This window comes from Balaenoptera physalus, assembly GCF_965194825.1.
Source record: "Balaenoptera physalus genome assembly, chromosome: 20".
Classification (NCBI taxonomy): Eukaryota; Metazoa; Chordata; class Mammalia; order Artiodactyla; family Balaenopteridae; genus Balaenoptera; species Balaenoptera physalus.
The window spans coordinates 12,969,610-12,988,171 of record NC_138901.1 but is presented as its reverse complement, the minus strand read 5'-3'; the positions used below and the strand labels follow the sequence as shown (position 1 = coordinate 12,988,171).

The window sequence follows — 18,562 nt, the reverse complement described above, 5'->3', positions numbered from 1 at the left end:
CAATGGAGAAGTGTACTTCCATTGCCCTTTATTCCATTTGCTTTATCACCTGTTTCAGGCACCACAATCAGTGCTAGTGCCTGGTGTTGGCAACAAGGCTGTGTCCCTGGGCCATTGATTGAAAGGACGTCTTTTCCTGAAAAGAACACAGAGGCAGACAGTGGGGAATGAAGGACCGGCCGTCCAGTGGGTGCCTGTCTGCGGAAATAGTGGGCGGTACTCTGGCCCCAGTGGACGGGTTGTCACCTCCCGGCAGCAGCATAAAGATCAGAGCTGACTCAGCCAAGACTCTGGGCAGGGTCTCCTTCCCGGTTCTACCACTAGGTTCTCTGTGGCAGCCGGAGGTTGCAACAATGGATTAAAAAAAAAATAACTTGAAAACACACAGATGTCCTTGGTTTCTGTTAATTATTTACAGATTTTTAGAAATTTAAAGGACCCTAGAATTGGGAGCGACACTTTTATTCAGAGACGGTGGAGCCGAGGCCCCGAGAGGAGGAATGTGCTCGGCCACCGCTGGTCACCCAGCCCCCTGGGCACAACAGGGACAGATGTGCACAGGGGAGCAGGAGAGGGCACAGCAGGTAAGCCTTGAGGGGACGGTCCCTCTGCAAGGGGCTGCGGGCCTGGGAGGACTTGCTGCCGGGCCATCACACCCTTCTCTCTGCTAGGCAGTGGATGAGAGAGGAGAGTGAAGGGCTGATCTGCTGACCACAAAGCCTGATGGCTGCGGTGGGGTGTCACTTCCCCGACTGCCACAAGCAGAAACGAGGAGGGGTCCACCCTGAATGCGAGCCCCTCTCCCCTGCCCCTTGAAGGGCGCACGGAAGTAGAAGGTGCAGGTTTCCAAGGCCGGTGGAGGTGGGGAGGCTGGGGACAGACTCCTGGTCACAAGCCTAAATTTGGTCCCTTTTCGTTGTTTAATTGAAGGACAGCTGGGGCCACCAGAAGCTGGAAGAGGCAGGAGGGGGGCCCCCAAGAGCCCTGCCCACACCTGGATTCAGACTCTGGCCTCCAGAACTGTGAGAGGCACATTTCTGTTGTTTCAAGCCCTCCAGTTTGTGGCAATTTGTTATGGCCACCCCAGGGCTCACACAACAAGGAAATAAGTTATGCTTCACAGTAGAAAGTACTATCAAAGTGACATTTCTGTGAAATAAAAACAAACCCTAATACAGAACATATTAAGTACAAGTATGCATGTTTTGGTGGTGAGCATAGCGAAATCAAAACTGAAATGTAAAGTGAACCTTGGAGAAACTGCTCTCAAACTTCGCCATTTTCTTCCATGGCCTCACTGCTGGCAAAATCCACCCCAAGTATAAACAAGAAGACCAAATTGTGTCCCAGCTGCTTGTAATTCTCTTTTCAAGCATCTAGATTCAAAATATATTATGCACAATTATGTCTTCAATTGCCCTGTGAAAATTACTGCAATGCAGAATAATTTCCTAGACAGAGAGCTTACAACTTTGATGAGGAATGATCCGAGCAAATATTGAATCTGGAAAAAATGTCAATTATGAGCTTGATAATATTTGTTTTGCCAAAGAGATGGAGATGGAGATGCTTCCCTTTGCGGGAGAATTGCGTCATCAAAGTAAATGTGGATTTGAAAAGCAAGCCTGAAGCTGCATGTATTGGGGAACTGGGGGGAGGTGGCTGAGCTGTCATGGGGGCAGGGGACGCACCCAGACCCGCCAGGAGGGCGGGACCCTGTGTTCACTGTGTTCACTCCCCGCTCCCTACATGCTCTTGGGCCTCGCTTCCCTTGTGGCACCGACCTCCACTGGGTGTGTCATCAGTATGGTGACCTAGTGAATGAGGATGACAAAGCCTCAGAACAGGGCAGCTGTTGATATAGATGCTTCTGCCTGGCAGTGGGCAGATGGATCAATGGTAGGTAATGGGAGCCACTTCTCCATACAGGCAGTGGGTGCCCAACATGGTTCCCTACCCTGGCAAGGGTCAGACTGGCCCTGCTACTCCTCACCTCTGACCCTTGATCCCCGACCCTCATTCCCCAACCAGCCTGAACTCGGGGTCAGGGTCTGGCTCCATCTGTTCTGGCTTCAGTGGAATACTTGGATCTGTGCCCTCCTTCTTCAGATCTCTGGAGTCTCACATACCTTTCTTCTCAAAAAAGGCTGGCTCCTGCCAATCAAGTTTTGGCTTTTAATCCTACCTTCTCTTCCCTGCCTCAGTCTAGAACTCAACTGTGGAATACTGCTTCTTTCACTCTACTTTCCCATGATAACAGTGGAACCAGCCCAGGTACAGAGGCCTCTGAGTCACTGTGGAGAGGAAGACAGAGGCAACAAGGAAGAGTTCCAAAGTCTACCTTGCCCCAACATAGTTGCTGTTGCTCCAGCCTTTACCCCTCCTAGGTGAGGCAGCCCAGAAGTGCTTTCACTGTCGTCAGCCAAAGACCACCAGGAACTCAGTTGACTCACTGCAATGAGGGAGACCTCCTACGGTCAAGAAACGGGGACATTTCTGTACGAGGGTGTTGGAAAGGATTCAGACTGGCGCTTGTGGTAGGAGAGCACTTTGCTGTGTTCGATGCTCTCAGGGAGCAGCGGTGATTCCAGGATTGCTGTCTTAGTAACTCCTATCTAGAAGGGGTGAAGACTGAGCAAGGTTAAAGCTGTTGCTGGTAAAAGCAGCAGCCGCTCAGGCACCAGCATGCGGTCTGGCCTTTGCTGGCTCGGACGCTGCCCCATTCTGGACTGTGTTCATGCAGGGTCTTGCCTTTATGCTGCCCCTATCAGCCTGAGGGGCCTCGTCCAGGGAGCTTTCATATCCGACCCAGCTCGCTGTGGCCAGGCTGTGTGTGCCAGAATCTCCAGTGCTCTTTCTGTGCCTGATGAGATGACAGGAAGACGGCTGTCTAGTCCAGGAGTGGACTTGGCACTCGGGTCTAGAAAATGCCTGTCTGCCGCGTTAGAGGCTAACTTTCTACTTCTGCTGGAGGACAGTTCCTTGTGTGGCTCAAAGCTGGCCAGCATTGTCTGTTGGTTTCTTGATTCCTTGCTGCAAAATTTTATCATTGCTCTGTGGGCCACTTTAGAAATGGGGGTAATGGATGGTAGCTTTCTGAAGGTTCTCTGATTGTTTTACTAGTGAAACACTGTATCATACGAAACAACCTTACCTCTTGCAGATGAAAGGCGAGACCAGAGGGCCCTCTGGGCGGGGACCCTAGGGCCAGCCGCTCCTGCCTCCATGGCCACTGTGTTGGAATAGGACCACGGGCTGGCTCCGTGGTGCTGGGAAGCCCAGAGCCTTACTTGATGATGTGCTGTGTCCCAGGGGCTGTGTGTCCTGGGCGGAGGTGGTGGTAGGGGGGGCTCTGTGATCTGGAGGACTCTGTGTGGGGGGGAGCTCTGTGTCCCTGAAGACGGTTGTGTGTGTCCTGGGGTGGGGGGGCGCTCTGTGTCTTGGGGGTTCTGTGTCCTGGGGGCAGCTGTGTGTCCGTGGGTAGCTCTGGGTCTTGGGGGGGTCTGTGTCCCTGTTGGGGGGGTTTCTATGAGGAGGTGGAGGGTAGGGGGTGGGAGGGTCTATACATTCATATACAGTCGACCCTTAAACAACGTGGGGATTAAGGGCACCCGCCCTCCACGCAGTCAAAAATCCGCGTCTAATTTATAGTCAGCCCTCCTATCCTCTGTATCTGCGGTTCTGCATCTGTGGATCTAACCAACCAGGGTCGTGTAGCCCTGAGGCATTTACTATCGAAAAAAATTCTCGTGTAAGTGGCCCTGAGTTGCTCAAGGGTCACCTGTACTTCCATTTCCTCCCTTCCATTCATTTTGCTATTTTCGCGTACATTTTACTAGCATACTTGTTAAAAACTCCATAATGCATTGTTATTTTTACTGAAATACTTATCTTTCTATCAATTAAAAATTAAAAAGTCTCTTATGCTTACCTTAATCTACATGATTTCCGGGAGACTCGAGTTACTCTGGGGGACTGGGTCCTGCGTGCTCCTGAGGGTCACGCAAGGGGCAAGGCTGTCACTTTGTTTTGTTTTTTAATTTATTTATTTATTCATTTATTTTTGACTGCGTTGGGTCCTCGTTGCTGCGCTTGGGCTTTCTCCAGTTGCAGTGAGCGGGGGCTACTCTTCATTGCCATGCGCAGGCTTTTCATTGCGGTGGCTTCTCTTGTTGCTAAGGGCGGACTCTAGGCGCGCGGGCTTCCCTAGTTGTGGCTCACGGGCTCTAGAGCGCAGGCTCAGTAGTTGTGGCACACGGGCTTAGTTGCTCCTTGGCATATGGGATCTTCCCGGACCAGGGCTCGAACCCGTGCTCCCTGCATTGGCAGGCGGATTCCCAACCACTGCGCCACCAGGGAAGTCCCTGGGCTGTCCCTTTGAATCGCCGCCCCCCTGGAGGGCTCGGCGGCACTGCGGGGGTCTCCCCCCCACTGGAACAGGTGGTTCCCGCCCCCAGATGCGCCCTCCACAGACGCGGCCCCGCCCCTCAGACCAGGCCCAGCTCCCAAACCGACCCGACCAGCCCTCTTCGGGCATGGCCCCGCCCCCCATAGACGTGACGCTCTCGGAGCTCCCTCCCCGCCCGGCAGGCCCCGGGTGGATGTGCTCGGCGCTCCGCGGCTCCCTGGCTGCGCGCGCAGGCGGTGGGCCTTTCGCTTCCGGCCGCGGCGGCCTCGGAGCTGGCCAGAGGCACCCCGGCGGCCTGCCTCCCCGAGCGGCATGCGGCGCTGAGGCGCGGTGGACCCCGCTGCGCCATGAACCTCCTGCCCTGCAACCCGCACGGCAACGGGCTGCTCTACGCCGGCTTCAACCAGGACCACGGTGAGGGAAGCCCGTCGGCTGCCCCGGCCCTCCCGCCGCCGCTGCCCCTCCGAGCGGGGTCCCGCCCTCGGCCCTCGGCGCCCTGCGGCAGCGTCCGTACCGCGTCCAGGCCGCTCGTCCCTTCCTCCCCCGGCGCCTCTTCCCTTCCCCCCGGCGTCCCTCCCTTCCCCCCCGGCCGCCCCACCTCCTAGCCGCTCGCCCACCGCCCCGACGCCCACCCCCCACCCCGGTCGGACGGTGACGGGATTTTCCGGGCGGCGTCGGTTCTTTCCTGTCGCTTTAGGGTCCCCAGCGGCCGGGACAGGGTCGCGCCGAGGTGAGGACGGCCCCCCAGGCTCAGGACTTCGTCCGCGAAGGTCCTCGTGTTTTCTGTTGATTTTCATAGGGAAAAAAGCGCCGGACTCACACTTTCTTCTTTTGTTGGGTAGAAACCGGACCGTCCAGCACGACTTTGGGGAAATGGCATTTTTCGCGTTTCCGAGTCTGGCGGGCTGCGGGGCTGCGCCCCACTCTCACCCGGGGAGGGGGACCCGCGTCGGTTCCGAGTGTTCGCTTTGGAAGCCGGCTTGAAGAGAATCCAGAAGCAGGAACTGCAGGACCCGTGTCTGTGGAGCTTGTTTAGTGTAGAGTTAAATAGGCCGGGCGGAGGTGGCCCCGCTGTGTCAGCGCGTGGGCACTTGGGCTTGTGGGGTTATGGCTCCAGGGTCCTGATTGTGGGGCCCCGGGAGAGTTAAGTGTGTCTGGGAACCGAGGCGAGGCAGGGGTTTTCCTTCGAGGAGTAGCCCTTGAGGGCAGGAAGGGTTCTTGGAGGGGTGGAGCTGGACGTGGGGAAGAACGTGGGATGGGGGCGGCTGGGCTGGGGACCGCAGGTGGTGTGGCCCCACGTTGGGGTGCCCTTTTGGGGCCACATGTTGGGCATCCAGCAGTATGTGGCAGAACACTTGGGGTTTTGATTTCCACAGGAGGGCCAGTAGGTTTTTTAATAGGTTCTGATAATAATTGAGAACTCTTTAAGGAGTTAACCGGGTTACAACAACTCCTTAACAAATGTGTTTTCAATGGAAAGACGTGAGTGGCTGATAGTAGGGGAGGGGCCCTGAAAAGCAAACACAGAAGCAGAAAGCTTACTGACTCTGAGGCCCTTTAAATGCGAGATCTTCTACACCTGCCTTAGTGCCAGATGAGGCATCCTTGTACTAAGTTTCAATATAATAATTGAGGCTCACGATGATGCTGATTATTTTAGAAACTAGTGAAGTTTGTAATGTTTTTTATAAAGGTTTCATCAAAGATTATTTAGAAAATACAGCACTGGCTTTTAGATGGATATATTTCAGTTGTCTGAAAAATACACTCTCACTTTTGTAAAACCACCTCATTTCATTGTAATAAATTACAAGTAAAGCTTACAGTGTTGCTGGAAAAAATAAATACTTTTATACTTAAGCTTCTGCTTACCCTTAACCTAATTCCCTATAGTGTAAATTTATGCCAGATTGTTGAGTTCATTACATTTTGTTTTTATACTGATTTTTAATTTTTACTAAGCTTTTTTAGCACTCCCATTGCAACTTTAGAAACATTTGCTTATAATTTTAAATTGTTTAAACTTTTGACTTGTCTTCTCCCAAAGATAACTTGCATTACAGTTTTCAAGATTCTGAGGTGTTAATATGTACATTTCTATAATCTGGCTGCCGTTTTTCTTTCTCCTCCCGTGGGAAACACAGGGTTTGAGTACACACACCTTCTCTGTAGACTAGCTTGTCCTGCCTCGACCGAGACTGAGGCCACAGGCTGACTTCGCTGGCTCCCTCTGCTGTGGTTCTGGAGTGTGGGCGAAGAGCACTTGCATGTGGACTGCATATGGCTCATGCATAGAAGAATGCCCTTCAGTGATTCTGATGCCCTGTTGCCAGTCGGCTTCCTCTGCACTGTGCTTGGTCACCAGCTGTTGGCCTGAACACTTCTCTGGGGGGAAAAGTTTTGTTAAGTTAGCAAGAATGAGAAGATTAATGCCAAGTTTTGTATGATAACCAAGTAAAATCCGTTAATTATATCCCCTACCCCCAAAATAGCAAGGATAATGCCTAGCCTCCTTAGTGAGTGGTTTCCAGTCTTGCGGTGTTTGTAGTACCTTTTCTTCTAGCTTTTAATTGAAGCACACTATTCTTACAGAAAAGTGCACGTATCCTAAGTATTCTGCTTGGTGAATTTTCCAAACTGAAAACACCTTCCACAGCACCCAGGTTAAGAAACCAAACACCTGGCCACCCTGTGCTCCTTCCAGCCACTCCCCCATTCTGACTTCCGATGACATAGATTAATTTTGCCTCGCCGTATTGTGTTTTGTTTCTGGCTTTTTTATTCAGTATCATGTTTGTGAGATTTTTGTTTTCCATACCGTTGAGTATAATTGTAGATCATTCTCACTGGTGCGGTGTTTCTTTGTGTGAATATATCACAGTTCATTTATCCATTGAACCATTCGTAGGTCTTTGGGTAGATTCCCAGTTTGGAGCCATTATGAGCATAATGATGCTGCTGTGAGCATTCTAATACCTGTCTTTTGGTGAACGTATGTTGTCATTTCTGCGAGGCTTGTATACCTAGGAGTAGAATTGACAGCGGTAGTCGTGCAAACAGTTTTCTGCAGTGGTTGTCCTGGTTTGCCCTCCAACAGCAGTTTTGAGAGTTCCCGTGAGAGTTCTACACACTCCTTACATTTGGTGTATTTTCCATTATTTTGGCCCTTTTGGTGGATGTTTAGTAGATGTCATTGTGGTATGTGTGAGATTGTATTTGCATTTCCCTGATTCTGTGTGTTTATTGACCATTTGGATATTCTCTTTTGTGGAATGTCCAAATCTTTTGCTCATTTTTCTGTTGGGTTGTCTGCCTTTTTCTTGTGGATTTGTAGGGATTGTTTATTTTATACAAGTCTTGTCAGAAATATATGTGTTCTGGTGAAGACAAATAAGATAGGTGCAGGCTTAAAACTTGTGGAAGGTGTAATAGTTGAGAAAGAAAGGGAAAAGTTTCGACTTCTGTATTATTTTCATATTTTCCAGAAAGCCAAGCTCTGGTTCCCCTGTCCAGATTACATGATTCCAATAACACAAAGAGGGAGTTACAACCCAGAATAAGTTAGAGATAATAAGTAACACTGCACTTTAGAGTGAGTGTCAGGCTCCGGGCCCAGATAAAGTGCCTGAGACTTGACTGCAGAACAGCCTCCAACTCCTGAGGAGGCTGTCATGGTCCTTGCAGTTGTATAAATAACTTGGACAAAAAATAGAAGCATGCTTTCTATGTTGGGGGCAGGGGTGGCTGATAGGATAGAATAATGTCGTCCCAACGCTGGAACGCAGATCAAAACCAGGGGAAGAGACCCTGAGGGTGGCTTTCGCATTCAGGCCAGTAGTGCGGTCGCAGTGAGGGTCCAGGCTCTGCAGCTTGTCTTGGAAAAAGAAGTGGAGGGTTTGGCGTTTCTCCTTCTGGCCACAAGCTTCATAGGTGGTGTTGAAGGAGATTAATGTGGTCTTGATCACACTTAGGCAAGTGAAGTCCAGGTCACAGGATTGTCTTGAAACTTGAGTGCTTCATTCAGTTCATAACAGTGCCTTTAATTGGACCATTAACAATCTGGTGTGTGACTTGGGGATGGTGACCATGACAGGGGTTTAGGGAGTTAGGATTAGTTCCAAGTGGGAGTGAGGTCGTGGAGACCTCAAGCTGCCTTTTAGAAGACCATCCACACCAGCCCTTCCCCCCCTTCCCCCCCTTCCCCAACTGGGCATGTCCATACCTGCTGGGGTTGCCCGCTTTGTGGCTGTCCTCATGGACTTTCTTGTTTGTCATTGCCTCTCTAGGACTTCTTGGCTGATATAGTCCTTGAGAGGTGTGTTGGGAATGGGGAGGCCAGTTGTGAGCATTAGAGGCGGGAGTTGAGGGAAGTGCGCAGTGGCAGAGTGGCTGGTGCAGTAGCCGGTGAACCCCTCGTGCTGGAGTTAAGTGAGCCTGGTCCACGGGATGCCCGAAGGGCCCTGCAGGGGGCAGTGGAGTGACGTGCAAATCTTCTGATAACAGTTCATGAGGAGAGTCGTAGTGACGCTTGCAGACCACGTTCGTGTGGTGTGAGCATCCACAAGAGTTCCTGGGAGAGGTCACTGTCTCTGGACCCCTTGCTTGTGCCGGTCCAGGCCTGGGGTCCTCAGCTGAGACCCCAGTGAGGTGATTAATTTGTCTGTCTCACACTTTAGGGTGCTTTGCGTGTGGGATGGAAAATGGATTCCGAGTCTATAACACCGATCCACTAAAGGAAAAAGAGAAACAAGGTAAGAGTAACTGACATTTCTTGGTTTTGCCCTTTTCCAGCCCGTAGAGTCTAGATTTTATCTTGCAGGTTAGAGGGGAGCTGGTTTTGAGAAGTGAACAGGGTTCGTGGCCCTGTCAGCCTGGATGCAGCTGTCCTCTTTCTTCCGTTGAGCTTCTATGAGTGCTGGGCTCTGTGGGCCGGGTGCAGTGGTGATTCAGCGGGTGTTGGGGACTCTGGGTACTCTGGTGAATCCAGTACCTGCTAGCCCTGCTGAGAGAACCAGGTGCGGTTGTGCTGGCCACTTCACTCTTCCTGTTGAAGGTGAAGCTGTAGGGAGCTCAAGTGAGGGGTTTAGTTACAGCACGTGGGACTTTGACTCTTAAAATGACCCACTTAGAAAATACTAGTGTAGCAATATAGTTGCTTCTGTTTACTTACTTCAGTGTCTTAAATTATGTTTTCATGGAATACAAGTTTTCAAAAACTGGAATTAGGAATTCTCTTGGTAAAATAAAATAATGGTGGTCCTTTTCCCATTTGACGGGAAAAATGTGTAATTTACAGGTAGAATCATCCCATTTTCTTCTTCTCCTATGTATTTTTCTTAAGCTTTTAGTGTCTCCTGGTCCTTATCTGCCAACAGGTGAACAAATCTCAGATAAATCGTAAACAATGAGAAACATCCTTTTTCTTCCTGCAGTTGTGGTTTTGGTTTTTATTCAACGTGCAAGTTATATTTTCTGATGCAAGAACTGTTTCTCATCTGTAAGAGGAAGTCACTGCATTCTTAAGCTTCCTTATCAACTCCCTTCCATTTTGACGACTAATATCCTACATCAGGGATTTTCAGAATTTTTTTTTTTGGTGGTGGAACCTCTTTGTCAAGTACAATCTTCCATACAACCCTGGTATGTAAAACAGTAAGTGGTGCTTTATATTCAGGAGTTTATTTTGTAAGCTGAAGTCTATAACTTCTATTTATTAGAGAAAGACCATGTAGCTGGTTAGTAAAGGGCTCAGACTCTGGGCCCACACTATTTAGATCCCAGTCCTGCTCTGCCCCTTGTCACGTTGCTGTGTAACCTTGGGCAAGTTCCTCACCTTCTGTGGGCCTCAGTTTCTTGATGTGTGAAAAATGAAGATGATAAGTGCCTACCTCCTAAGGTTATCGTAAAGATGGGTGAATTAGGACGCGTGAGACACACAGACGAGTGGCGGTACACACAGAAAGTGCTTTGTAAGCTTGTGCCCTTGTCGTTGGTGGCAACAGTGTTACCCTTAAAGAGTGGGTCTTTGGGATTAATGAGTGTTACAGGCGACAGTGGAAGTCTCCTATCAGTCTTCTATGCTGCTGACTTCTATTTGTTTTGTTTTGGTTAGGTAGTGAATTAAGACAACTCTTTTTTTTTTTTAAATAAATTTGTTTTATTTATTTTTGGCTGCGTTGGGTCTTCGTTGCTGCACATGGGCTTTCTCTAGTTGCGGCAAGTGGGGGCTACTCTTCGTTGCGGTGCGCGGGCTTCTCATTGCGGTGGCTTCTCTTGTTGCGGAGCACGGGCTCTAGGCATACGGGCTTCAGTAGTTGTGGCATGTGGGCTCAGTAGTTGTGTCTCGCGGGCTCTAGAGCGCAGGCTCAGTAGTTGTGGCGCACGGGCTTAGTTACTCTGCGGTATGTGGGATCTTCCTGGACCAGGGCTCGAACCTGTGTCCGCTGCATTGGCAGGCGGATTCTTAACCACTGCGCCACCAGGGAAGCCCTGACAACTCTGTTTTATACAGAAAAATAGTTATAAAATATTTTGAAACAGCTTAACTTGAAAATTTCAAGATACTTTTTACTTAAATTGACCTACAAACTTCGGAGTTACAGACTTTAGTTTCAAAGTTGAATCATTAGAGGCATATTAAAAACTGCTTCCTAATTAATGAAATGTTTCCAGTAAATCTAGGATTTCTTATAAAAATAAGTTAAACAAGAAGCGTCTAAACCTCCTAAGTGCCAGGAAGATTTGCTGCTGTCATGTCACAGTGCCGTGTTTGTTCCCTGTCCCTGCTCAGCTGCACTGTGTCAGGGGCAGGCCGTCCCTGAGCTTAGCTTGTAGCGAATTTTGAATTTGCGAGGGATCCAGTAGGGCTGTGTGGTGCTTACTAATGATGTGTTTAAGGACTTCTACATGCACTTGCAGGCTAGTCTGCTGCTACATTTCTGGCAGCTAACTCAACAGTAGAAAATAGGCAGAAGACTTGACCTTATTCCTTTTTTATCTTTGAGATTTACTTTCCTAAACGAGGAACAAAGTGTGCCTGCATTGTAGGGTCATTCCCAGATCTGGGCTCTCAGCCTTGTCTCTGCTGTGACTGTGGCTCTGAGTAAGGGGACTGCACGACTGGCCATGAGTCGAATGCGTCTTGCAGGCACACCCACCATTGGGTGGAGCTGGCAGTGCTGGGATGCTGTGGGCATCCTGGGGCCCCAGTGGAGGCAGCTTTCTTCTCCGAGGTGTTGTAGGTCCTGCGTGCCGTGCACAGAGCAGCGTGGCTCAGCTCAGGGGAGGCGTGGGAGCCCTGGGAGCACAGCCCACGTGGTGTTCTCACAGGGATGCTGTGGGGTCAGAGTGTAGAACTCCGATTCATGTGTATCACGTACACATCCAAGCATATCCTGGAAGGAAGGTTCAAATCATAATTTGAACAAAGATGTGTCAAGAGTGATGCCTTTGGATAAAATTATATCTAAGTGGTTATAGAAGTAAAAGGAGTACTAAAAAGTACTAAAAAGTCGACTCCACTCTTCATTTAGAAACACAACCCTCCCACATTCCAAAGCTGACTAGAACTTTTGTAGCCTACACTGGATGAACGTGCAAGGTCCTCAAGGCGGGCAGCAGGGTCCAGAGGAGTCCCCTTGTCTTTAGCGCCGCCCACCTTTTCCTCCATGTGACCAGTGCTCACACATGTAACATTGGCAGCCATGTGTGGGGAAGCAGAGGGGACACAGAGGCCTAGAGGGGATGCCGAGTGACAGGTGGAGCAGCAGGTGAGTCTGCTTGTTCCTGAGCCCACTGAGTGCTGCCCTGGGGGCTGAGGATGCAGTAATGAATAATATGGGCAGGGTCCTCAGTGAGACTACCCAGTGTCTGGAAATAAGAGGTGACTTGTTTACACACAGTCCCTGACATTGCCCGGTTCAGCACCTGCCTGACCTGACAGTCTGTCGGGGCCTTACCCATGGCCCAACATCCTCCAGTTTCAGAGCAGGTCCTGTGGGCTCCACGCCCTGCTTGGTCAGCCCAGCACATTGTATATATGTACCACAACTTCTTTATCCATTCGTCTGTCGATGGGCATTTAGGTTGCTTCCATGACCTGGCTATTGTAAATAGTGCTGCAATGAACATTCGGGTGCATGTGTCTTTTTGAATTACGGTTTTCTCTGGGTATATGCCCAGTAGTGGGATTGCTGGGTCATATGGTAATTCTATTTTTAGTTTTTTAAGGAACCTCCATATTGTTCTCTGTAGTGGCTGTATCAATTTACACTCCCACCAGCAGTGCAAGAGGGTTCCCTTTTCTCCACACCCTCTCCAGCATTTGTTGTTTGTAGATTTTCTGATGATGCCCATTCTGACTGGTGTGAGGTGATACCTCATGGTAGTTTTGATTTACATTTCTCTAATAATTAGTGATGTTGAGTATCTTTTCATGTGCTTCGTGGCCGTCTGTATGTCTTCTTTGGAGAAATGTCTATTTAGGCCTTCTGCCCATTTTTGGATTGGGGTGTTTGTTTCTTTAATATTGAGCTGAATGAGCTGTTTATATATTTTGGAGATTAATCCTTTGTCCGTTGATTTGTTTGCAAATATTTTCTCCCATTCTGAGGGTTGTCTTTTCGTCTTGTTTATGGTTTCCTTTGCTGTGCAAAAGCTTTGAAGTTTCATTAGGTCCCATTTGTTTATTTTTGTTTTTATTTCCATTACTCTAGGAGGTGGATCAAAAAAGATCTTGCTGTGATTTATGTCAAAGAGTGTTCTTCCTATGTTTTCCTCTAAGAGTTTTATAGTGTCCAGTCTTACATTTAGGTCTCTAATCCATTTTGAGTTTATTTTTGTGTATGGTGTTAGGGAGTATTCTAATTTCATTCTTTTACATGTAGCTGTCCAGTTTTCCCAGCACCACTTATTGAAGAGACTGTCTTTTCTCCATTGTATATCCTTGCCTCCTTTGTCATAGATTAGTTGACCATAGGTGCGTGGGTTTATCTCTGGGCTTTCTATCTTGTTCCATTGATCTGTGTTTCTGTTTTTGTGCTAGTACCATATTGTCTTGATTACTGTAGCTTTGTAGTATAGTCTGAAGTCAGGGAGTCTGATTCCTCTAGCTCCGTTTTTTTCCCTCAAGACTGCTTTGGCTATTCGGGGTCTTTTGTGTCTCCATACAAATTTTAAGATGATTTGTTCTAGCTCTGTCAAAAACGCCATTGGTAATTTGATAGGGATTGCATTGAATCTGTAGATTGCTTTGGGTAGTATAGTCATTTTCACAATGTTGATTCTTCCAATCCAAGAACATGGTATATCTCTCCATCTGTTGGTATCATCTTTAATTTATTTCATCAGTGTCTTATAGTTTTCTGCATACAGGTCTTTTGTCTCCCTAGGCAGGTTTATTCCTAGGTATTTTATTCTTTTTGTTGCAATGGTAAATGGGAGTGTTTCCATAATTTCTCTTTCAGATTTTTCATCATTAGTGTATAGGAATGCAAGAGATTTCTGTGCATTAATTTTGTATCCTGCAACTTTACCAAATTCATTAATTAGCTCTAGCAGTTTTCTGGTGGCAGTTTTAGGATTCTCTATGTATAGTATCATGTCATCTGCAAACAGTGACAGTTTTACTTCTTCTTTTCCAATTTGTATTCCTTTTATTTCTTTTTCTTCTCTGATTGCCGTGGCTAGGACTTCCAGAACTATGTTGAATAATAGTGGCGAGAGTGGACATCCTTGTCTCGTTCCTGATCTTAGAGGAAATGCTTTCAGTTTTTCACCATTGAGAATGATGTTTGCTGTGGGTTTGTCATATATGGCCTTTATTATGTTGAGGTAGGTTCCCTCTATGCCCACTTTCTGGAGAGTTTTTATCAGAAATGGGTGTTGAATTTTGTCAAAAGCTTTTTCTGCATCTATTGAGATGATCATATGGTTTTTATTCTTCAATTTGTTAATATGGTGTATCACATTGATTGATTTGCGTATATTGAAGAATCCTTGCATCCCTGGGATAAATCCCACTTGATCGTGGTGTATGATCCTTTTAATGTGTTGTTGGATTCTGTTTGCTAGTATTTTGTTGAGGATTTTTGCATCTATATTCATCAGTGATATTGGTCTGTAATTTTCTTTTTTTGTAGTGTCTTTGTCTGGTTTTGGTATCAGGGTGATGGTGGCCTCATAGAATGAGTTTGGGAGTGTTCCTTCCTCTGCAATTTTTTGGAAGAGTTTGAGAAGGATGGGTGTTAGCTCTTCTCTAAATGTTTGATAGAATTCACCTGTGAAGCCATCTGGTCCTGGACTTTTGTTTGTTGGAAGATTTTTAATCACAGTTTCAATTTCATTACTTGTGATTGGTCTGTTCATATTTTCTGTTTCTTCCTGATTCAGTCTTGGAAGGTTATACCTTTCTAAGAATTTGTCCATTTCTTCCAGGTTGTCCATTTTATTGGCATAAAGTTGCTTGTAGTAGTCTCTTAGGATGCTTTGTATTTCTGCAGTGTCTGTTGTAACTTCTCCTTTTTCATTTCTGATATTATTGATTTGAGTCCTCTCCCTCTTTTTCTTGATGAGTCTGGCTAATGGCTTATCAATTTTGTTTATCTTCTCAAAGAACCAACTTTTAGTTTTATTGATCTTTGCTATTGTTTTCTTTGTTTCTATTTCATTTATTTCTGCTCTGATCTTTATGATTTCTTTCCTTCTGCTAACTTTGGGTTTTGTTTGTTCTTCTTTCTCTAGTTTCTTTAGGTGTAAGGTTAGATTGTTTACTTGAGATTTTTCTTGTTTCTTGAGATAGGCTTGTATAGCTATAAACTTCCCTCTTAGAACCGCTTTTGCTGCGTCCCATAGGTTTTGGGTCGTTGTGTTTTCATTGTCATTTGTCTCTAGGTATTTTTTTATTTCCTCTTTGATTTCTTCAGTGATCTCTTGGTTATTTAGTAACGTATTGTTTAGCCTCCATGTGTTTGTCTTTTTTACGTTTTTTTCCCTGTAATTCATTTCTAATCTCATAGCGTTGTGGTCAGAAAAGATACTTTGTATGATTTCAATTTTCTTAAATTTACTGAGGCTTGATTTGTGACCCAAGATGTGATCTATCCTGGAGAATGTCCCGTGCGCACTTGAGAAGAACGTGTAATCTGCTGTTTTTGGATGGAATGTCCTATAAATATCAATTAAATCTATCTGGTCTATTGTGTCATTTAAAGCTTCTGTTTCCTTATTTATTTTCATTTTGGATGATCTGTCCATTGGTGTAAGTGAAGTGTTAAAGTCCCCCACTATTATTGTGTTACTGTCGATTTCCTCTTTTATAGCTGTTAGCAGTTGCCTTATGTATTGAGGTGCTCCTATGTTGGGTGCATATATATTTATAATTGTTATATCTTCTTCTTGGATTGATCCCTGGATCATTATGTAGTGTCCTTCCTTGTCTCTTGTAACATTCTTTATTTTAAAGTCTATTTTATCTGATATGAGTATAGCTACTCCAGCTTTCTTTTGATTTCCATTTGCATGGAATATCTTTTTCCATCCCCTCACTTTCAGTCTGTATGTGTCCCTAGGTCTAAAGTGGGTCTCTTGTAGACAGCATATATATGGGTCTTGTTTTTGTATCCATTCAGCCAGTCTGTGTCTTTTGGTTGGGGCGTTTAATCCATTCACGTTTAAGGTAATTATCGATATGTATGTTCCTATGACCATTTTCTTAATTGTTTTGGGTTTGTTTTTGTAGGTCCTTTTCTTCTCTTGTGTTTCCCACTTAGAGAAGTTCCTTTAGCATTTGTTGTAGAGCTGGTTTGGTGGTGCTGAATTCTCTTAGCTTTTGCTTGTCTGTAAAGCTTTTGATTTCTCCATCAAATCTAAATGTGATCCTTGCCGGGTAGAGTAATCTTGGTTGTAGGTTCTTCCCTTTCATCACTTTAAGTATATCATGCCACTCACTTCTGGCTTGCAGAGTTTCTGCTGAGAAATCAGCTGTTAACCTTATGGGAGTTCCCTTGTATGTTATTTGTCGTTTTTCCCTTGCTGCTTTCAATAATTTTTCTTTGTCTTTAATTTTTGCCACTTTGATTACTATGTGTCTCGGCGTGTTTCTCCTTGGGTTTATTCTGTATGGGACTCTCTGCGCTTCCTGGACTTGGGTGGCTATTTCCTTTCCCATGTTAGGGAAGTTTTCGACTATAATCTCTTCAAATATTTTCTCTGGTCCTTTCTCTCTCTCTTCTCCTTTTGGGACCCCTATAATGCGAATGTTGTTGCGTTTAATGTTGTCCCAGAGGTCTCTTAGGCTGTCTTCATTTCTTTTCATTCTTTTTTCTTTAGTCTGTTCCGCAGCAGTGAATTCCACCATTCTGTCTTCCAGGTCACTTATCTGTTCTTCTGCCTCAGTTATTCTGCTATTGATTCCTTCTAGTGTAGTTTTCATTTCAGTTATTGTATTGGTCATCTCTGTTTGTTTGTTCTTTAATTCTTCTAGGTCTTTGTTAATCATTTCTTGCATCTTCTCAATCTTTGCCTCCATTCTTATTCCGAGGTCCTGGATCATCTTCACTATCATTATTCTGAATTCTTTTTCTGGAAGGTTGCCTATCTCCACTTCATTTAGTTGTTTTTCTGGGGTTTTTTCTTGTTCCTTCATCTGGTACATAGCCCTCTGCCTTTTCATCTTCTCTATCTTTCTGTAACTGTCTCTTTATATATTTTTGATATTAACCTCTTATCAGGTATATGATTTGCAGACATTTTCTCCCATTTTGTAGGTTTCCTTTTCAGTATAACTTCTTTAACGCACAAAAGGTTTTAAAGTTTCATGTAGTCCCATTGGTCTGTTTTTGCTTTTTTAAAAAAAAAATTTATTATTTGCCTGCACTGGGTCTTAGTTGCGGCATGCAGGGTCTTTAGTTGTGTCATGCAGGATCTTTTTTTTTAGTTGCAGCATGCGGGCTCTTAGTTGCGGCATGCAGGATCTAGTTCCCTGACCAGGGATTGAACCTGGTCCCCCTGCACTGGGAGCGTGGAGTCTTAACCACTGGACCACCAGGGAAGTCCCAGTCTGTTTTTGCTTTTGTTGTCTGTGCTTTTGATGTCATGTCCAAGAAGTCATTGCCACGTCCAGTGCCATGAAGCTTTTTGCCTTCGATTTCTTCCAGGAGTTTTGTAGTTTTGGATCATCTTACATTTAGGTCTTTAACCCATTTTGAGTTAGCTTTTTTAAAAACATTAATTAAGTAAATTAATTAATTTATTTTTGGCTGTGTTGGGTCTTCATTGCTGTGTGTGGGCTTTCTCTAGTTGCGCGGCGAGCGGGGGCTGCTCTTCATTGCAGTGCACGGGCTTCTCATTGCGGTGGCTTCTCTTGTTGCGGAGCACAGGCTCTAGGCACGTGGGCTTCAGTAGTTGTGGCTTGCGGGCTCTAGAGCGCAGGTTCAGTAGTTGTGGCACACGGGCTTAGCTGCTCCACAGCATGTGGGATCTTCCTGGACCAGGGATCGAACCCATCGACGGACCAGGGATCCGTCTCCTCCATTGGCAGGCATTCTTAACCACAGCACCACCAGGGAAGTCCACTGAGTTAGCTTTTGTACATGATACAAGTTAAGGGTCAACTTCATTCTTCTTTGTCAGTTTTCCCAACAGCGTTTGCTGAAGAGACCGTCTTCTCCCCCACTGGTGCTCAGCATTTGTTTAATAGCCGGTTATTACAAGTTTTGCTCAGCTTTGGTCTGTTGGAGTCCATTAATCTCTTCAAGAGTGTAAAGGCCGAGGCTGAAGGTTAACCAGCAGCTAATCTCCCTGTGCCTAGTGAGTGCATCCAGGGAACCAGGTGGTGCCTGTGGTGATGGAGGCATGTCCCGCACTGTGGGGTGAAGGATTCCTGCGTGGTCATGGGTCTGAGGCCGCACACTGAGCCGAGAGCGGTTTAAGGACTGAAGCATTGTAGTCCTTTGAGTTTGGGCTGTGGCCACATCCTGTTACAGCCAGAATTACTTGAGGTGGTTTGTGTGTCACAGGACCATTAAATTGTTTATAAGGAGAGCTGTGTTCCTTGTGGATAATGTTAAGCACAGAGTCCTTTCTAAGGTTTCTACTAGGCCTCAAATTTGAAACTTCTCCTTGAGCAAGCTGCTGATGGACTTTGAGTCCATCTTG

At 46.5% G+C, this 18,562-nt stretch overlaps 1 protein-coding gene across 5 annotated transcripts in view; it reads left to right on the top strand.

The window, feature by feature from the left end:
• The first annotated feature begins 4,608 nt into the window (after nucleotides 1-4,608).
• Nucleotides 4,609-18,562, top strand: part of WDR45B (WD repeat domain 45B) — a 28,431-nt gene continuing 14,477 nt past the window's right edge. For 2 of the 5 annotated variants that reach the window (XM_082442161.1, XM_082442160.1), the window contains exons 1-2: nucleotides 4,610-4,822; nucleotides 9,085-9,159. In XM_082442161.1, coding sequence (XP_082298287.1) covers nucleotides 4,756-4,822; nucleotides 9,085-9,159 — 142 coding nt within the window. In that variant the 5' untranslated portion in view covers nucleotides 4,610-4,755. Of the gene's footprint in view, nucleotides 4,823-9,084; nucleotides 9,160-18,562 lie in introns of all 5 variants that reach the window. The other 3 variants (XM_082442162.1, XM_082442163.1, XM_082442159.1) reach the window with 3 other exon arrangements.